Genomic DNA, 21,497 nt, shown 5'->3' on the forward strand with positions numbered 1-21,497 from the left:
GCATGGTTTTGCCCGTGAAATTAAACAGAAACAAATCGAAAGAAAGAATGAAAGGTGCTGAAAGAAAAAAAAACAAAGAAACCTCCTTTATTTGGTAGGAGAAGCACTCCCTCCATATGTAAAAGAAAATCTGAAATATACAATAATTCAGATATTTGGATGTCCTCGATGACTCTGTTAATGTACACTGGGACTGTAGAGATCCCTTGATCCCTTTCCTCACCAATTGACATCATACAATTCTCAAGGTACTATGATTGGAAAAAAAAAAAAAAAGTTACAACAGAAAATTCTAATCTTCAACCTATGCTCCTATCTAGTTATAAGAACATTTGTTTTCATTCTTTCTTGCATAACCACCTTTGACTAGTGTGGTCAAAAAGACTGCTTGCCGCTTGCAGTTCAACATTCATCATCATGTGTGCCATATGTACATAGCATTTCCTTGGTCATCTTTTCGTCTTGACTGTTGCCAGACGGGTTTCAGTCAGAGATTGTGATTTTTGGGAAACTTTTTCGAACAATGAAACCAAGGTAATTTTCTCTCTTCAACACTAACCATGAAGTCTCCGACACACTGGAGTCATGAGCAGCATATGTACAAGTTAAATATCATCTCAGTCCCGTGCCCGATTATACAAATCAAGAGTGTCTGTGTGGTTGGGGTCCATGCAGAGAGCTGCTTGACAATCTTGGAGAGCAGAGCTTACATCTCCAATTGACTCATGAAATGCAGCTCGAAGATGAAGTATTTGCAAGTCAGGCTTGAAAGCAATGGCCTTTGTAAGCTCTTCTACAGCTTCAGACTCCTTTTGTTCATCCATCAGAACTGATTTCATGCGATTCCATACATTAGTACATTGTTTCGGTTTCACAAAAGTAAAAGAACTCTTCCTACTACCTTTACGAAGGGACAACTGCAATTCTTTTCTTCAGCATTATATATCCGTTTGGTTTTCTATAAAAAGCTTTCCCTTTTTTCTCCATCACTCTAACAGATTCTAAGTCATGTGAAACCAATGCAGTTGAATTCTAACCTAAAGGAGAATGAAAAATGCTTCTTGATCTCGGTACTTAGAGAGCTAGATGAGTGTATGGATGTGTGTTTACACTAAAAATACTGGAGTTTCAACCATTTCTTTTAGAACAGACGTGCAGAAAATTGGGGAAAAAAGGAAATTAAAGTAAGGGATCAGAAAGATTACCTGCTGCCCGGTATCTGTATGGGTATGTCCTCAACGGATCCAATTGTGTTGCCATATTGAGATCAGTCTTTGCCATCTCGGGATCACAGTACTCTGACCGTTTTTCGTAAGCTGATGCATTGTTTTGTGCTTTCTCTATTAGCTTGGTCATCTCATCATATGCGGCTTTTCGTTGATTTTTAAGATGATAAACACGTGCCAACCCTTGATGAGCTCTTGTATGTTTGATGTCAAGAGCACTCATGTAGCAGTCCACAGCCTTATCCAGCTTACCACAATCCACATATATACTCCCCAAGTTATTTAGTGCCTGCAAAATATCAGAATACCCTATCAAACAAGAACATGAAGGTACAATGATGAAGAATGCAAGAATAACTCATGATTCTCACCTGTCCTTTACGAAGACCATCTGAAGGACATTTAAGAGCTTCCTCCAGCAGTTGAATAACATAAGATGATGATTCAGAGTCCAGGCTAGTATCTGCCAATGCATATGCTTTAAGGAAAAAAGCTTCAAATGACCTCTGAATGTGAATTGACTTTTCTGCCTTTGAGAGAGCTTCTTCACGATTTCCAGTGTCATATAAAATCCATCCTTCATAGACCAGCCTCTCATGCTCAGATCCAGAATTATTTCTTGCCAACCGCAAACTGCGCATTGCAGCCTTCTGACAATTTAACCTAAAATAGTCGTATTTATTAGGAAGCTTTCGTGTGAGAAAAGATGCCAGAAGCCACAGTTCTACATGGCCAGCACATTTCAATTATTATTGACAAAGCAGCATAAACATTTCATTAAACCAACCGCTGTTTGATATGAAGTGATTCAAATGTGGGTAGGTGGTCTGATATCATATCTTAAGGAAAACTGTAAACATTTCAATCAAATTAGGCTCCCAAAGAATCCAGATATCATGACTATGTGATGAAATGTTGTAAGTGCAAGATAATGGAAAGTTTACTACACAAAGATTGTAGTTGGATAACACAGAAAAGTAGCTAGATCAGAAAACATACCGTAAAAGAAGCAAAGATTGCCGAAACTGAATGAGACTCTTTCCAGGGTTATGTCCCAACATCTGATGTATGATTGCCAGAGATCCAATGTCATCAACAGACGACCACTGATCATATAGGTGCATCCAGCAATCAGCTTGACTCAATTGCTTAACCCGATGGCTGAGAAGCTCAACCAAGTAATCCCCACTAACCTTTCCATGAAACATCATGTAATTGGGTTCTAAAGTTAGTAACACACGGATATCTCGAAGAGCACTTTCATAATCTTCAAGTGCGATGAAGAACCAAGCCCGTAATTCAATGCAGTCAGGTGAGAGCTTAAACCTAACAGTTCTATCAATCTCCAAAATAGCAGCTCTAATTTGCTTCTCCTCTGCCTTTGCGACAGCTCTATATTTATATGGAAATAAAAGAGTGGGATCTAATTCAGTTGCAGTGCTCAAATCCAAAATCTTCTCCTTCCCAATGTTATAGAGGGCACGTTCCTGGTACATCCACCCAGCGGGTTTATACTCAGAGATAATAGAGCTCATCAATGTATATGCTGAATACTGCTGCCCCTGTTTGTATTTGGTCCTTGCAACACCAGCAACTGAATAAACATGTCCCGCCTTAGCTGCAGCCAGAAAACGAAACTGGGCATCCTTAAACTCTCTTCTCTCAAGCAAAACACAACCCAATTGATGCAACACAAGTGTTTTCTGCCACCTCTCGGTTGTACATTCTTCCAATCTCTCCAATAGCATCACAGTTGTCTTAGATACCATACTTTCCTCCATAGCCACATGGCTTAGAAAATAATACAACAAGAATCCATGCCCTGCCATGGCCAATCTCTCCCTGACCTTGGAGCTACAAAGAAATTTCATCACCTTCGGATTATACAGAGAACTGGGAAGCCCTCTCAGCAATACCTGCAAGCAGGCAGCTACAAGAAGATATGCCATCTCCTCCAAACCATACTCAATAAGAACCAATGCATCATCAATGTTATCAACCAGTGAAGCTAAATAAGCATCACAAGCAGACTTCATCTCCTCACAACAGAACCTATTGGCAAAAGAAAGTAACTCCACAACAATCTCAGGACTAAACAAGTCCAATCTCCTAGTCCTACTATACATTTCCACAGCTCTCATTCCCTTCACAGATATCCCATTTTCCGAAAAATCTATCTTACCCTTTTTTGATTCTTTGAAACATCCATACAACATAGCCTCAAAAGGACTAGAAAGCGATGCAATTTTACACCTTGCACAATTGATTTCTACATTGCCAATACAAAATGAAACATCACTTTCCTCCTCCTCCTCCTCCAAATTCACACACTCATTGCCCTCAAAAATAAGCATATTGACTGCTTTACTGGGGTCATGATCACATTGGCAATGACCAGAAACCAAATTTGGATCAAACCCATTTACCAAAGCAACCTTAGGACACTCAAGAACTTGCCCACTACAAGCCATAGCTGACATACCCACAAGCTCATCCTCTCTCCTCTCAAACCTCAACCAAGCCGAAAGCACAACCTTAGAGTTTACATCAACAGCATTTTGACGAGCAGCACGAAGACACCGGCGAAGCAGCTTGGGGTCACCAAGATTGCGCAAGAGAGAATACTGCTCAATAGATAACAAAGATTTATCAGATTGAGACGAGCAATTCTCTAAGCGGTGATAGAGGTCAGCTAAGATTTCAACAAATTCAGTGGGCTTGAGGTGAGGCTCTATGGAGGGTTCAAGCAGGTCAGTTGCAGGAAGTCCATAAGGCAGCAGAAGAGCTTCAGTCACAGAGAGTGAGTTGAAACTTTTGGGCTTTGAATTTGACCCAAAAGATTTAATCAGGTGACTGTTAAGCTTAGCTCTTGAAACACCAACATGGGTTTTACCATTGGAGGTGTCTGTAGGATTGAGAGCGTGGACTTGGGTACTTGTGAATCGGTCTAAAAGCTTTAGACCACGCATATCTAAATGACAATAAATCTTCTGCATATATGAACAAACAGAGAATAAGATTATAAAGTTTCAAGCTTTACCACCACCAAGAGAGAGAGAATAATGTTGAGCCTTTACCTCTGGCGTGCAAAAACCACCCAGAGAAACACAGAGAGAAAGAGAGAGGGAGGCTGTGAAGCAGGCTACAGGCCAAGGTGGGGTTAGTTTCTCGAGAATAAAAATGGAAGAAAATGGTCTCTGCTTTTGGGTTTTCTCTTTTCTTTCATGGGTGGATATATTCTTTATGCAAAGCAGCAAAGCAGCAAAGCCTTCTCTTTTGTCTCTGTCTTTGTCACTCTGCTCCAAAGGGTTTTGGTTAACCGGAAAGTTTAGTTGTTTAGGTGGCTAGCTCCAAAGCAAGGAGTTTATCGGAGTCAGTTCATCACCCACCATTGTTAACCACTCCAATCTTGCCACGTCATCTACCAATAGCCTGCCCAGATGAGTTGGTCAACTGGTTAATTTTCAATTTAAGCTTATCTTGAGCTTGACTGCTAATTAATTAACGACAAAATGAAGATTAAGGAGAAATTGCATGTTAAGCAAAGGTCCTTGGCATTGAGTAAGCTTGTAAAGAAATGTAGTTACAAAAGTTCATGCGTCACATCCGCACCAAATAGATTCTTATAATAGGCAAACTTCTTTCTTTACCAACATTAGAAGTGAATTAGTTACACTTACTAAATTCTGATTTCTATCATGGGAAATCTTTTCCTTAAACACGATTAATGTATCGAGTCTTAATGAACATAAATCTCGCGTAATTATTATTAAAGTCCGATCCAATACGAATTTGATCCTATCGATCCAGTACGAATTTGATCCTATCATGAACAACGCAATTTGATGGTTTCTTTTAGTTGAGGACTACTTGCAGAAGCAGACTGCAAAAGCATTTTGTGCATAGTTTCTGTTTTAGAAGCTTCACTTTCAAGTTGTAGGGATGAGAAAACCCTCAAATAAAATGAATAGTTTGGTGCCATGGTGAAATGTCAAAATCAAACATGGTCCTACAAGTTGGTTTTGAAGGACCATAAGGCACCACCCTACAAAAATCCCAACTCTTAGCTTGTTTATATTATGCATGAATTATCACAATAAGGAGCTAATACTTATCAATATTAATAAATAAAGCAGGGGAGAATAGACCAAATTAATAAATTATTAATGGGTTAGGAAGACATTAGATCTAAATACACCTTTTTTTTTTCTTTTTTTTTTTTTTTTCCTGCTTTTCATAAATCATATAATTTAAACTATGTGGTCTTTCTCCTGCCACTAGCTTTCTCATACCTTTAAATATTGAGTGGCAAAATTTTTTTGGAAGTTAGTTGAGCATCTGTGTCTACGACAGCACAGCAACTTGCAAGCCTATCTAAAATTTAAAATAAAAAAAGAAGAATTATGCTAGCACAACAAATAATAACAAGGCAGAAGGGAAAACAAATAATATAGGCCAACCAGATCACAAACAGATTATAGAAAAGAGCCAAGAAATATGATCACGTGCTTACAAGGCGAAGTGTCTAAAAGACCCATGTGAGTGTTCTGAAAGTGCCATTGTTTCTCACCAGTTCTTGACAGCAGGCCAGTTTGCACTAACTTGTGTAAGTGATAGTATTGTGTGCTAAATCAATATGTACTTGTGAAACATATAAATTTCTGTGTCTAAGAATTTGATAAGGTCAATATCCCTCCCCCACGTGGGTGCTTTTTGACCGTCAATGGAATGTATACATCAACGGTGAGTGTGTGAGCGACAGCTCATGTCAGTCAAATGTTTAGGACAGTCATGACAAGTTCAACAATATTTTGGGTCATGTTATCACAAGTTCAAAGGAATAAGGTCAAACAAGATGGCACCGGATACAAATAAATGAATTCAGATTAGATTGGAAAATAGATGTGGCTGAAAGAAGAAGGGCATAAATGCATCGGACATGTTTGAGATGAATGGATTTCCAGCTATACGGCTCCCATATCAGCAGGCATTACAAACGACATACAATTATCAACTTCATAACTCATCACATAATTCACACGTGAAGAAGATAGATGGTACCCACTCGATAATGGTTCCTTACAAATTTTATACTTATATAATTAAGCATTAAAATGACTGGCTATAAAGAGGAAATAAAATAAAACAATACCAGCTCCAGTGTGCACCCCAGGATATGTGCTGCTATGAAAGAAACAAAAGGCCAGCCGACTGAAGAAGCAAACCAACCATTCCTGATCGGTTCGTGATGCGACCATCGAAAGCATAATAAAGTTCAAGGAGGAGTTGGAATCAAAAGGATGAGATGAAATCAGTAGAACTGGGAAGAATATTGGTAGTTATTGGGAATGTTTAAATGGTTAGTCATAAATTTGGCCCCTGGCGAGAGCATAGTTGTATTTAGTCATGCACACAAGCATACAACAGATGTAGGCGCAGATGTAAGAACTGTTAAACACATTATCGATAAATCAATTTCATGATAAAACTGCAAGTCAAGGACACAGATGCATGAGAAGTTTGAACTTATAAATCCAGAACAAATCGAGAAACCGCAGAAACATACCTGCTGCATTTATATGAAGTCTACTTAATTACATAGTGTTGAAACTTCATTATTATGTTTCACAGCAGCCACCATATACACAAGTGAAAGATCCCCAAGAACAAAACATTCAAGAACAATTTTTGCACAACACAGTTAACCTGCCTCTAGGATTTGGTCGTGCCAAATCTTGTAGCCATCCATAACTATACAAAATTAACATGTAAAAAGCAAGCAGGATTTAGGTTCCTGTGCTATAAAATGTTGACCAACAAAACTATACTTCTAAATTCTCAGAACTTTCCCCAAAAGTGCTTTAAAGCATTTTTACGATCCAAAGCTTATATTTCCTTATAAACAGATATACAAGACAAGGTCCAATCAAACTGGCATCTGAGAGGCGCTTGCAAAGTTTGAGGTAAGTATCTACACCACCAGATTCTTGGATGCTTTTCCTTAGCCCTTGCAGCACAGCTGCCCTGTCCAAAAACTCCGGGCACAAACCCAAATCAAGCATTTTTATTACTGTTTCTGCAGCATCATCAAAATGTCCCCCTTTAATGTACCCTCTTAGCAACCATGATAGGCTTTTCTTTTTACGCAGAGAGCTGGTAACCTCTGTTCTCGTAAGCAACCGTCCTATAGCACTGGCCTCCTTTTGGGAAGCACAGATGGCTAAAACAATGTCATAAAGGTCCGCATCAGCCTCTTTACCAACAAGTTTCATTTCCCACAACTGCCTCTCGGCCTCAAGTCCACGCCCAGAGCAGATATACATTGCCAGGAGCCTCTCATGAACCACCCCATGGAGTGAAGAACTTCCCTCCTGAATCACCCAATTGGACAACCGTACTCCATCAGATAGAAGATCTGACTGATACTTCTCGATAAGCCCAACATTTTCCGTATCAAATTCAGCTATCAGCCCAGCCCTTGTAAAACCTTTCAACTTGCGCAAAGCTTTAGCAAGTTCATTTAGTTCCTTAACCACAGCTGTCATTGCAATGAGGTAGCTGTAGACCTCTGGCTTCAACCCAGATTCTCTTAGATGAATCACCAACTTCACTGAATCCCTAAAGTTGCCCTCAACCTGCAGAAACACATTCAATAGTTTCATTCACATAAACTTAGGAAACTCTAAAGATTTCAGAACAAACTTTACAAACCCAAACTAGTGCCAATATTTTGTCCTTTCTACCTAGATATGTTCGGATAACTAACCAATAGTAGCAGTAATCATTGACAACTTGTATCCATTGGGTATAATCCGACGACATATAACGGGTTGGAGAATTGAACTATTATCCTTTTGATCTATATAATCTATTAACAACATATTAGCACTGTGAGTGAAAAGAGCCGCCAAATTCTTCAAAACTGGACACACCGTCCTAAAAATTCAGTGCGGACAAGGTAAATTCAACTCAAAGCCAAAGTGATCCCAACCCGAAAATTCTATCACAAAAAATTAAGCGTGGACAACGCAAATTAAGCAGCATTTAAATTAGTAAGGGAAGATTAATACATTTGACAATTCAATAGCATAATATTGAGAACAGTACTAAACCAGCACTTACCATCATCTTCCAAGCAAGATAGCCAGTTGGCCCTCCTTTATGCCCATCTGTATCGTCTTCCTCCGAATACACAATTCCACGTCTCAACACCTCTTTTACAAACAGAACCGCCTTTTCCTTCTCACCCATCTCCCAATACAAAGAAATCACCTTCTCCATCATGCTAAAACTCGGCTTCAAACCCACACAATCCATGTCCACAAGAAGGTCAACCACATCCCCAATGTCGTGCTCCCCCTGAATCAATTTCTTGACCCAACTACACATTATGGAAACCATAAGATCCATCGTCTCCTTATCGACCCGGTTCTCCTTTCGGAGCCACTCAAACACCTCAAGCGCACACCATGAGTCCCTACCCTCCTGAGAAAAGTAGACTAACACAAGCTGTAACTCTCTGGCCGATAACCGGTCGTTCATTTCCTCAAGAACATCGGAGGGTTCCCTTGTCATTCGCTCCAATTCTTCAATCGCCTCAAAGAAACCTTCACCCATTTCATCCTCGTCGTCGCTAGTCAGGAACTGGTCCAATTCAACAGATTTGAACAGCTTAGAGTCTCGAACTTTACTCGACTTCGCAACGATGAAGTTGGGTTTTTGGTGCTTGCAGATTCTAGGAAAAACCCTACCACAGGATTGCGCTGAGAAACCACGGAGACCCATAAAACGCTGCCGTTTAACTGCAAATAACGAATGGGTCAACGAAGCAAGCCCTTGAGCAGATGCCATTTTTCTTCAATTGGGAAAACCCAAACGATATCCCCTGCGTTTGGCTGCCGAGAAAATCAAGGAAAGTTAGAAAGAAAACAAAATTTTTGAATCTTAAGCTTCGTGCTGTAAAGTACACCTCACGTCAACCGAGTCAAAAGAGTGGTATATCAGCTATCAAATATTCATCCGTGAAGTAAAGCCTACCCTTGCCTCGCTCTGGAATTTAATTTTCAAGAAAACCCAGAACAAATATTCAAAGTTCTTAACTTTCTTTCTCTCATTCCTAAAATTTCTCGGCCACCAAACTGGGTATTAGGATTTTCAGCTCGAAAAGCTGAAACAGAAGAGAGAATTGACGAGGAACGCAAAGAGAATGAGAGAGGAGCCCAAAGACATGTGCCGGATGTGTGATCATCAAAAACCCTAGAAAAGTTAAAACTGGGAATCTAGGAGGGTTTGGATTGATTGTGATTTGTGAGGTGCTCCTGCAATGGCCGAGAGAGCCTTTGCACCACTGTCCTGTGTGACATTGACACCCAAACCTTTCTCTGATTTTTTTCACCGTTGCGCCTGGTGACGTGGCTCAAGTCAGACTACTCGGCGGAATCTGGCGCGGAACGGCCACGTGTGAATAGGAGAAATGCTCCTCTGCTGCGCGTCATACCTGATTGAGTCGTGGACACGTGGACGACTGTGGATGGCTATTTTGGTGAGTTGTTTCCATTGACCACCCCCACTCTCACATGTGTTTTACTGTGTCATCACAAGCATTTCTCGAAATGCAAAGTTAAACCTCAAACATTGAATTGCACGTACATTCCGAGGTGTAATTTTGATGTTTATTTTGAAGAATTTTTGTATGGCATCAATAGTTTTTAAACAAAACATTATTGAAAGAATCTTATAAAAACAATTTAAAACCTGAGGACATGGTTAATAGGTTCTTGACTTACAGATCATTGATTTTAAATTTAAATTCTCATAGCACTTTAGTATTGTGCAATAATTTATATTATCACTTGTATTAAAAAAAACCTCATGTATAATTACAAAGCTTATAGATTTTGTGAAAATGGAAAAAACAAGGGTATGAGGTAACAATGAAAATAATTTTAGTTTAGGTAGCGATTTGAAACCCACTTTATTAATCATTGTACTAGCCCCAATGTCTGGCAAGCCCAAGCAACTTCCAAAATAAAAATCCAAACCCACCACAGATAAAATGCATTAAAAACAAAATAAAAGGCCAAGATCCTTTTTAAATAATTATTATTAGAAGAGTCCAAGCTCCATTCAAAATAACCAAAGAAATGAAAGTCCAACAACATGTATTTGAACAAAACAAAAATCCACACCAAACTAGGGAAACAATGCAACAAACAAACCAAAGACAAAGCAACATAAATCCATGTAATTAATAAAATTTCATATGAAGGTATGCTCCTTCTGGTTCGGCTCGGTCTTAAAGGTCACCACACCTTCCATCTCCTTCACACCATCCTCTGACTTCATATCATCATCAACATCCCCCTTCGGCTCTGGCTTGGGTTGACTTGAGCTCGCATTTTCAGTTTGCCCCGCCCCGGGATCCGGACCCGCCATCGAGGCCTGCCCTAGCTGGTTTTGTTGCTTCTCCTTCTCTTTTGCCACATTGAGTTGCTTCTGCACTTTCACTTCTGTTGCTCTTTCTCCAGCTTGTTCTGTGTACACAATGAGAGATAAATTAAAAGGAAAAACATCTAATCCTCTCTTAATTACTTACATACAAAAGAGACTGCTTAAAAGGATTATGCAGCATATATAATAATATATCATAGAATGAATTCCAAAACAGGAAAAGAAAAAGCACTGCCCAGGTGCCTTTTGGTGTTATTTCCTAATATTATCAAGTTCGATGAATATGTATTCACGCTAATATTTATTTATTTATTTTTACTTCTTTTTTATACAAACGATATTCTAATTTAATCTAAAGTATAATCTGGCAGCATAAACTGAGGAAAAGTAAACTCGCCGATCTAACAGTGAAAAACGTATTTTACATTAAATGCTACTTCGTAGAAGTAACTAGAAAGCAGAAGGAAAAATAGTTTCAACTAGTTTAACTCGATAAGAATAAATGATAAAATAATAAAGACTAAAAGGGCCGTTTGATAACCATTTTAATTTTACTTTTTACTTTTTACTTTTTGACTTCGAGTATAGAGGAAAAAGAGTGAGAATGAGAATGGAGATGGGATTGAGAGGAAAGATTAGAGGGGAGAATGTGAGGGAGAAGTAAAAAAGTGAAAACAAAAATTAAAAACTGAAATCTATTTGTAATTGTTTTCACTTTTGTTAACTCATCCCTCCTATCCTCTCATCTCATCTTCTCTCTCAATCTCACCCTCACTCCTATTCTCACTCTCACTTTCCTTTATACTCTAGCACAAAAAATAAAAAATTAAAATTAAAATTGAAATGACTATCAAACGGCCTAAGCAATTATGCAACTTAGAAATTGTGTTCATGCAATGCTTATAATTGTAGTTTCTTTCATTCTGCTAAAGATAACCTAACTTTATAAAAGTAATTCAAGCATGTGTATATATATACGAGTACAGTATACTATGTTTATTAATTAACTTAATATACATGTTCTTAGATATCTACTGATGCGGTAATCTGTGTATATACACTATTTATTTTAATAAATAAGTTACTACCATACATATCATATAATATCCCAAAATTGGTAAAATTATGTTAGTGCCTAAAGTAGACCATCGCAAATGTAAGAAGAGAGATAAATTGTACAAGGTTCAAATCAAGGATTTAATTGTTAGTATATATAGCTAGCAATGTTATATAAGTTGATATAATTTTTATTTTCATTTTACCTTTCCTTGAGTTTGAAGGTTCCATCTGTCGACCAGACTGAATAAGGCCTGAATTTGCCATCTGCTCCATTAACCTTGCCTGTTCCCAATTCATCAACCTGCTGCTTTCATTTGCGTTGGCCTGCAAGCGGGCCTTCTGTTGGCTCAACTGCAGTTCCCTCAGCCTGGCCACCTCTTTTTTGTTCGCTTCGATTTCAGCTGCCAAATTAAAACACATTTTTCATTATCCAACACAGAAACTACACATATATAACACATTTTCCATTATATCCAACACACAAACTACACACGCACACATATATTATAGAGAGAGCTTCTGTTCAGGGATCTTTCAAATAAGTTTATTTGAGGGACACCCTTGTAGGGCACTCTCCGCATAGTATTTCATTAATCCAAACATGATATTCATTCAAAGATCACCTCTACAAAAATCACTTGAATCCGATATTATTTGACCACTCAATTAAATTATTGAAATTTATATAATTTCTTGAAGTACCTTGTTCATTGATTTTGTTGGTCTCAATTAGATGCCTTAATGATTTTCAATTTGCATCATTGAAAAAAATTCGTAAAGAACCCTAGAGGGTGTCTCTCAAAAAAAAATTATTTGAAAAATTCTTTAATAGAGGACTATATATATAAACCACCAGTAATGGTGAAGATATATATGGGGGTACTGGCTAGGGTTTTACCATCTTTCATTAACTTGTCCTTGGCGTAAGCAGCTATCTGTTGGTTCAAGGCCTTTTGCTCCATTTGTAGATAATGCTTGTGGTGTGTGTAGAACTCAACTTGAGGAGCTAAAAAAGCTATTTGAGCCTATGTACACAAACATTAAATGAGATATCAAATAATTATATTTAAGATATTTTTTCATACTCAAATTAAGTAGTAAATACAATGTATTTTGAAGTTGAGTTAATTCATATATATGTTGAGGGAAATATCTGAATCGTATGGTTTCTGTGAGAGCTCCCAATGGTTACCTCTAGAGCCTTCGCCTTCCTTTCCATCTCCGCGATATATTGTAGTTTCTTCAGTCTAGATTTCTGCGCCGAAGCCCGGTTTGAAATGATTCTAAAAAAACCATCAAATATCCGCATGAAAATGTTAGATATATAATAACAAAAATAATACGTTACCTAAAATTACTGCTCTTATATATTTGGACCACCTATTCTGACTACGTAATTTATTGACCACACCCTCTAGTAGGAAAAATACTTACATGAAATAAGGATAGTACTATTTTGCTATTTTTAGTTAATTACGATATGTCACGCATGAACACTTTTCTAAATGACATTATGTAATTAGCTAGAGATAGCAAAACAATGTTATCCCCCTTTCATATAAGTTTTTTTTCTCTAATAGAAGTAAAATTGGGACCCACATTAATAGAATATGCATAAATGGCTTGACTCTATTAAAGGGGTGGTCAACAAATGTAAAGTGGTACAAACAAAATTATTCTATGCGGTGAACAACAAACTAATGTATATAGTTGATGGTTACCGTTTGAGCTTTTTTGGATCCATGGCCTCAGCGTCCGCGTTTTTGCCCAGTTTAACCTGAACACCATCCACAGTTACAGTTTTGGCTTTGCCATTAGCATGGTCATCATCACTATCAGAGCTTGGATTTTTTCCACCATTATTACCAGCTGCTGCAATAGCAGGAGTGGTATTAATATTGTTGAGCCTATTGGCAATGCTGGCATTAATCCCGGGATTAAGCTCCAAAAGCTGGCCATGGTTGGCACTACTGCTGCTTGCACCACCCATACCTTCAGCATGGCTCATCCAGTAGGGTTGTTGTCTCCACCCTTGAAATGAACCAGTTGGGGGTAAAGGAAGGTTGGGTGGAGGCATCATTGAGAATTGCCTCGGGTCGATGGGTCTATTAGCCCATGATCCAAATCCCTCGCTAAAGCTAAGCTTCTTGTTTGGATCCATAGTTTTGCTCTCACTCTCTCCTTTTTCTCTTTCTTTGTAAAGAAAACAAGAAATGCTAGAAAACAGAGACACACACTAGGAGTATAGAAATAATGTCCTTATAAAGGGGAGAGGAGGAATTTGTGATGGAGAACAAAGCACTCAGAAATCAATGTGTACACTTAACCTATGTTTATACAGACAAGATACAGAAAAATTACCATATATTACCATTCCCCCCACATTATTGATTGGCGCCTACAAAGCTGTCATTTGGTCTCAATTTGAAAAATCTAATAGATGAAATTACAAAACTAGTATTTACAAATCATGTTGGATTGAGGGAGGGTTGGGTAGTTTGGTCATTTTGCAGAGCATCATTAGACAAGTGCTGATGGTGCTTAACATATTTGAACTTGGTTTTCCCTTTTTATCTTTGTGCTCATCTCTTAAAGGGGTTTCCTCAAAATTTCTTCCATGTATATAACCTCATCTCGATCAGGTTTGTTTTGCGTCAACCCTTTACGTGTTGTGAGAAGAACGTTGTATGAAAAGTTTCAATTTAAACATTTTTCCTAATTGTAATGAAGACAATTGATATGGAAAAAAACTGATGAATTGACGCAAGGTATGGGTTAGCCCTAATCATTACAGTACACCAATATGATCATCATGCCACATTGTGCCATGTGGACTGCCTCACAATGAATAAATTTTCAACAATAAGATCCTAATACTAGTGAAGTACATGCACTTAAGGTTACTAGCTTTCAATCTTGCTGGTCAGAGGATCAAGAAAAATTAAAGGATTTTCAATCGTTTTTATATATAGAAATGGCTTGATTGACAAAATAAAACAAAAATCCAGGTATATAAAGCAACGCATATATATATGTATGCTCTCATGTAATTCATAGTAGTCCAGGGTGAAGCCACTCCTAGAACAGGAGTGGCCTTCGCCCACTCAATTTTTTACCTCCCTCCTCTATTATATTATATATAATATATAATACTATATACACTTAATAATCGACAATTTGTAATTTAAGTTAATGGACTCTCTAAAATAAATTATACATGATTAAGTTTGAAATATTTAACTTAACATGTAAGTTTTAAATCATATATATTTGATATACTTTATTTTCTATTTCGGCCCCTTCAATTTTACAATTCTAACTCCGCCATATGAAGACTTTTCTAACTCTAGATTAATTCCTGCACAAAAACTTGGTTCGAAGTAAATCTTACAAGGAGCTAAGGAAACACAATTAAAAATAGAAAGCAAACAAAAAAATTATGTCTTTAAATGCAAATGAGGCATGCATTAATCTACAACAAAGAAAGATATCTAAAGAAAATCTCTTGTTACCCTTTTACCAATAGAAAAGCATCGTTGAAAAATGCATATTCTCATATGACTCCAAAGCCGCATTCAAATCCAAGGTCGATTTTCATGTGGAATTTCGCATGGTTTGATTGGATACAAGTGGAAAGAAAAGAAGTTCTTGAGATCTTTTAAAGAAATACATTTTATAAAATACTATATAAACATTAATTACACATAGATACGATGCATGAGCAGTATGATATATGGAAGTTACAATGGAATCAGAGGGATGAATAAAGTTGTGCGAGATAAAGAATTAATAAGTGGGTAGAAATTAAAGGTTAGACGGTTATATTTGTCTCCGCATATTGAGTTATCTCTTAATTATAGTATAAGTTATTAATTAGCCACAAATGTTGACACAAAGTAACAAGGTAATCATACGATTAGTTTAAGAGAATCAAAGCATGGAATTCACCAGAGATATGAGAAAACCTCTCGTTTATTGAATTCATAATGATAATATCATCCCCTAGCCACGGGCTAAAGTTTGTTTAAATATTCCTAGAAATCCTAGGAATCAAAAAGGAAAAATAACAAAAGTTTCCAAAAACTAGTAAAATATTAAAAGGCTCATTTGGGTTGCTAAACAATCTCGAACACCCAAAAAAACCCATACATCATGGCAAAGCGATGAGTTTTATTCGTGGCCCCGTTCAAAACGGTGGGTCATGGCCCCAAATCGGAGCTTGAGGCCCAAACTTGTAACTTGCTAGTTTCGCCTCAGTTATCTGTTCTATATCAAATGTTGAGTCCGGATTCACATATACCTAATTTAACGAGACATATATAAGATTATGCTAGCGTTTCATTAAAATTGAACAGTTGATATATAGGGTAAAGATTTAAAAGCATGTAACTAAATGATATAGTTCTTAAACCATCACACACTACAAAAAAAAAAAAAAAAGCGGCAACAATCAACATTATTTGGTGACATTTGGTGACATTTTTTGGGGTGACTTTAGTCACCCCAGCAAATATCATCAAATAATGGTGACTGTTGCCACTCTTTTTTTTGTAGTGACATTTTCATCCAACAACTTACTTAGAGGTAAATGACAAGTGTCTTTAATTATAATTTGCTAATATGTAGTGTATATGTATGCAAGGTTTAAAGAATTATTTACACTAATACCCTCATAGGTTTTCGACTTTTTCACTAAATCCCCCGAGGTTTCAAATTTAACACAAACACTCCTTGAGGTTTCAAATTGTTTTCACAAAACCCATTTTCGTTGACTGTTTATTCGAAACTTGATGATTTCATCTAATAAAACGTGTGCAAATGACAAAATCAACCTCAATGAATGTATGTGCAATCTAATCTCAAAGGCAAACTTTGTCATTTTGAGAAATTTTTTATATAAAAACATCAATCTTTGGATGAAAAATTAATGGAAAAGGGTTTTGTGAAAATAATTTAAAACCTTATGAGGTGTTTGGGTAATTTCCAAAACCTTAGAGAGTTTTGTGAAACAGCCAAAAACATAAAAGGGTGTTAGTGCAAATAACTCTATATATGCATGTACGCATATTGGAGCACCAACCCTTATATCAACATGCACCATTTGTTTCATAGAAAAATTAGAGTACTTCTAGGGCTTTAGTTCCTATCATACATGGCAACTAATGTTTCATCAACTGTTTATATATTCACGAATCATTATTATTTTCGTAGATGATCTTATTTGAAGCAGAACTTAAAAAGTTTGTTAGGGTGGGAGCGGGTGCTGGGCCTTGGAGGAGGGGACTAATTATAGAATCATACTTGGGAAATGTTTTGCCTTAGGGTTGAGCTAAGCTATACCCTTAGCAACCTACAATATACGTAAGTAAATTAATTCAAATTTTAATGAGTTAGAATTAGGATAAGTGAAAGCTTCAAATATAACCGGATAAAATAAGAACTCATTTGATTTTAGCCGAAATTCATATTAGGAAACATAAAATGCACCTTAAAAATCTCTTTGGTACAAGCCCCCTCCCAAAATATATATGCCAGCTAGAAATTCCGGGATATCCTTTACATGGCATCATAGACACAATAGGCATATGTCCTGGAAAAAATGCCCTTGGGATACCCAGCAAAGAAGGAAAAAACGAGAAAGGAAGATTTAAGGCTTTGTCTCTGGATGCAGTGCATATAAAATATTTTTTTGTTAGACAGTTTGTCATTTTAAATAAGAAATTTACCTAATCAATCGAATCTTGAATCTACCTAACCAAAGGTTCATATTGACAGTCTTAATATTACAATTTGTCAATCTGTCAAGCAAGCCAACTTTTTCTTTATGTATTTGTATATTTCCTATTATACTTAGATGGTACTATGTTTTGGGTCATTGTTTTAATCAGAAATTATTATTTTTTGGTTTTGGTACAATGGATGCTAGAAATCCAAAAAAGAAAGAGAATAAATGATTAAATTTACTTATACTAATTTAATTTGGGTGATCATTTTCTCACTCTCATTTTGTCTGCTTACACTCCTTTTTGTTTTTTTAATATTTTTTACTATAACATAAAAGAGAGTGTAAGCGAACAAAAGAGGCGTGAGGACATATAATTTTCAACAAAGACTGTGTAAATGGACAAAAAGGGAGTGGGAAAATCAGCTCCCTTTAATTTACTCAAAATACCGTAGTGTAAAACAATGTTTTATGTGTTCACATAAGAAATAAATCCACAAACAAAGGACTAGTATATACTTCATTGATCAATTTCATTTATAATACAACAAATTATACTTGACAATGAAACAACCTGAAATTTATACAAAAATAAAGTCATTTTGTTATGTCAACCACTTCAAAATTTTCTTCTTTTTTAAAGTCGTGGGTAATTAAAAAAAATCTACTTGAAGAATTAATGGATCTTAACTAAGTAAAGAATTCAAATTCAAGTAATGTACGAGTCGAAACATAAACCAAAACAAAAGCCCTCCATAATATTATTAAGATCATGTGTCTCTTTAACAAACACCAAACTGAGTTCATTAATTTAAGCAAGAAACATAAAGAAAATTAAAATCCCATGCACAAAAACATGGATATGTGTCCGGAAAATTCCAACAAAATACTACTAATAAACCAAGCTAGCTGGAGGACTTCTATATGAAATTTCACATGAACCTGAAGGAGGGCCCAGCTGGGTCATGCAGATCAGCATCATCATCACCATCATTATTGATCATGTTAAGCGGATTCATGGCCATGTGATCATCCATGTCCATACCCAAATGATTCATTTCAAAAGGGTCGATGAATGTGCCCATATTAGGCATGTCCAAATCATTCATCTCCACAAACGACTGTCCTGGCCAGCCATATTGGTTCAGATCATCAGCAGGTTGGCTCAGCATCAGGGTGTCAACCAGGCCAGCCGGCCCGGTGAATTGATCAGCAAGTCCAAGCCCAAAGCCAGGCTGGTCCAGACCCAAATTGACCAATTGACAATCTGGTGGAGGGTTGAAGGCCTCAGCTGCTCCTTGTTGTAGAAGAGCTTGATGGAGCTGCCTCAGAGAGTCTCTCTCCTTCACCAGTGCCTCATGCTGAGCTGCATATACCCAAATATTTAAGTTTAACCCTTTGTTAAGTTCATTCATGTATGTATCAAGAAAATTTGAAATAATATGCCGATGTTTTTGTTTCACAAATGATCAATTGAGATGATACAAATAACAAAAACGGTGTTTATATTTAGAGAGAGAGAGAGAGAGAGAGAGAGAGAAACCTTGTTTGAACTTAAGTTCGTCAGTATATGCAGAAAGCTTTTGTCTCATTGCATGGTTTTCCGCCCTCAGCAACTTATTACGATGACCCGCATATTTGACTCTCGGAGTGTTGACAGCTATTTCAGTCTGCACACATGATGTATATATAAAATCCCACATCCATGTAGCAAACTTTTTTTTTTTTGTGTGTGCAAAGGATCAACACTTACATGCATATATAAATGAAGTGGAACAACGGAACAACACATATAATTAAGGAGAATTTATGTGGGGACGAGATGCAAGTTACCTGAAGTACTTTCACTTCGTTTTCGAGTTTCGTAACATATGCAGCCTGCTTGACCCGATACCTGAGTGAATACTCTCTGCTAGCCAGAACCCTAGAGAAAACAGATCAAACATTTTTAAAAATTATTCGATCTAGAAAAGACAGAAGGAAAATGCATGTTTTCTTGAGAGTATAATTAGATTCTTCATGTTTTAAGTTTTATGGAATGTCAAAGCCTGTCCTGTACCTACAAGATATTGGGCCTCTTCATCACCTATTACCAATTACTTTCGGGTTGGATCTTATAATTTTAACAAAAAAGTCAAAATTCAAATTTCCAACCGTGGTTTTAATTTCTTAAATATATAGGGAAAGGAGATCTATGGTGAGAAGGCTAGATAATAAACTTTTTCTGCTGCTTGGCGTCCATCTCTTCAAGGTCATCATCCTCTAGATCAACAACCTGGATCTCAGAGTTGGGCTCATGAGTAGTTTCTGGTGCTAGTGCAAGTCCTTTGGCTTTGTCAGCTGCGTTACCACTGATATCATAGGATGGTGGTGCCAATGGGATAATGGGAGAGTTGACGCTTGAGCTCTGCCACCCTAGATGAGAGGGGGGCAGAGGTGGCAGTGGGGGAAGCTGGGAGTTTGTGTTCTCGTTGAAGCTCTCCATTTGTATGTTTGTAACCTGAAAAAGCCAAGCAGCCAAACAGATGTTAGCCAAAATGACATTAATTATAACCTAGAAAACCAAAGCCTAGAATGTTACTCATACGATACTAACATCACAAAAGAAAAATGATTAGAGCAAGTGAGTATTAGGGTTCTCTATATGTCCCTTTTTATAGATACTAAACAAAGAGAAATAACAAGAGAATCTTGGATAGGAACAAGCTATAGTTTCTCTAGTTGTCTTGTTTTTACTTTCCTTTTAATCAAAATTACCATTTTTACTCTCTTGGCTCCATATAATTATATTTCTTAATTCCTATATTGAAGTAACATGGGATCGTATAAGCTGAAATAAAATCAAAATTATAGTGACTTTTGAAACAGTTACGATCGTAAGTAAACAACAGAAATTTGGCAACTAGTTTGGTCAAAGTGACTTATTTGTTTTGACTGAATAGTTTTAACAATTAATTCTAATCCGGATCATTAGATTATGAAACGGACGTACAATTATTGATGCGTCTCAGTTCTTTATTAAAGAACAAACGTCCTACACAGAAAAATCTCTTACTAGGGCTACATCTTTATCTTTATTTTCATTTCTTGGAGTATATATATGTTTTCTAATATAATTTCTACACATGGTATATGAAACACGCCCCTAAAAACATGTCTAGAAATACAAATCTGGTTCCTAAAAGCATTTGTAAATTTGTGTTTAGTATCAAATATTTTAATTACAGGGTAGAAATTTTTGTATTCTCAATAACTATGATTACCTTGTAAAAAAATTATATACTTAATCGATTACCTTGTAAAAATTATATACAACGGGCACATACAATAATTTCTCTGCAGACATGCAAAGTATAAGTTCGTGCAGAGTATCGGTTCATGAGCCATGTAGAATAGTTCACACTTACTATGTATATTAGATTCATGAATAATTTCAATATTCTTGTGCCGCCAGACAAATGCTTATATTTTCATATTGCCAGTTTATACCACACACATTCTTGCAATAACTAATATGATCAATGATCCAGATTCACAATAGACAGTCTAGCGACGTAAAATACTTATATATTGTCATACTGTGAATTTAGACCATTACTTAGATCAATACTTTTTGAATATTTGATTCATATTCAGTATCTAGCAAGATGAACATTCCATACTGCGAGACTGTCTATCGAAAGGGCATTACCTTAGATAGAAAACACTAGCTACATTGCTTTATATCTTCCCCCTTCTCCTTCTTATTATGCAATTTGTATGATAATCGAAATTGTTCATTTTTAAGGTCATTCCTGAAAAAGATCAGTCAAAATGAAAATCATTTTTGCCATTTGATTAATAGTGTGATAAGTCATTGTCTAATCCAAACACCAGGGTTCGTCTATTTATCCAAAAACATTTCGATGGCTAAACGATTTTTTATTTGTTTAATGTTTTGTATAGAAGATCTTTATTGGTGACATAGAAGATAGATAATTTTGATCATCAAACCACGTTGTAGGATAAAAACGAAATATAAAATGTATAAAAGACAAAGT

At 36.6% G+C, this 21,497-nt stretch overlaps 2 protein-coding genes across 3 annotated transcripts; both read right to left on the reverse strand.

Moving 5' to 3' along the window:
• Positions 1-58: 58 nt before the first annotated feature.
• On the reverse strand, positions 59-4,590 carry LOC117630042 (ethylene-overproduction protein 1). Its single transcript, XM_034362759.1, has 4 exons — positions 2,226-4,590; positions 1,598-1,889; positions 1,206-1,515; positions 59-829 (listed from the first exon to the last, which is right to left on the reverse strand). Exons 1-4 carry the CDS (start codon positions 4,220-4,222, stop codon positions 618-620), a joined length of 2,811 nt encoding a protein of 936 aa, XP_034218650.1. The 5' UTR covers positions 4,223-4,590; the 3' UTR covers positions 59-617.
• A 2,178-nt stretch (positions 4,591-6,768) lies between these two features.
• LOC117630045 (pentatricopeptide repeat-containing protein At2g30100, chloroplastic) lies at positions 6,769-9,600 on the reverse strand. 2 transcript variants are annotated; one of them, XM_034362763.1, is made up of 3 exons: positions 9,264-9,600; positions 8,349-9,121; positions 6,769-7,861 (listed from the first exon to the last, which is right to left on the reverse strand). In XM_034362763.1, exons 2-3 carry the CDS (start codon positions 9,075-9,077, stop codon positions 7,088-7,090), a joined length of 1,503 nt encoding a protein of 500 aa, XP_034218654.1. In that variant the 5' UTR covers positions 9,078-9,121; positions 9,264-9,600; the 3' UTR covers positions 6,769-7,087. The 2 variants fall into 2 exon arrangements, with proteins under 2 accessions (XP_034218654.1, XP_034218653.1); XM_034362762.1 differs by having other exon boundaries at positions 9,196-9,600.
• Positions 9,601-21,497: the final 11,897 nt, after the last annotated feature.

The sequence above is a fragment of the Prunus dulcis genome, chromosome 6 (assembly GCF_902201215.1).
Source record: "Prunus dulcis chromosome 6, ALMONDv2, whole genome shotgun sequence".
Classification (NCBI taxonomy): Eukaryota; Viridiplantae; Streptophyta; class Magnoliopsida; order Rosales; family Rosaceae; genus Prunus; species Prunus dulcis.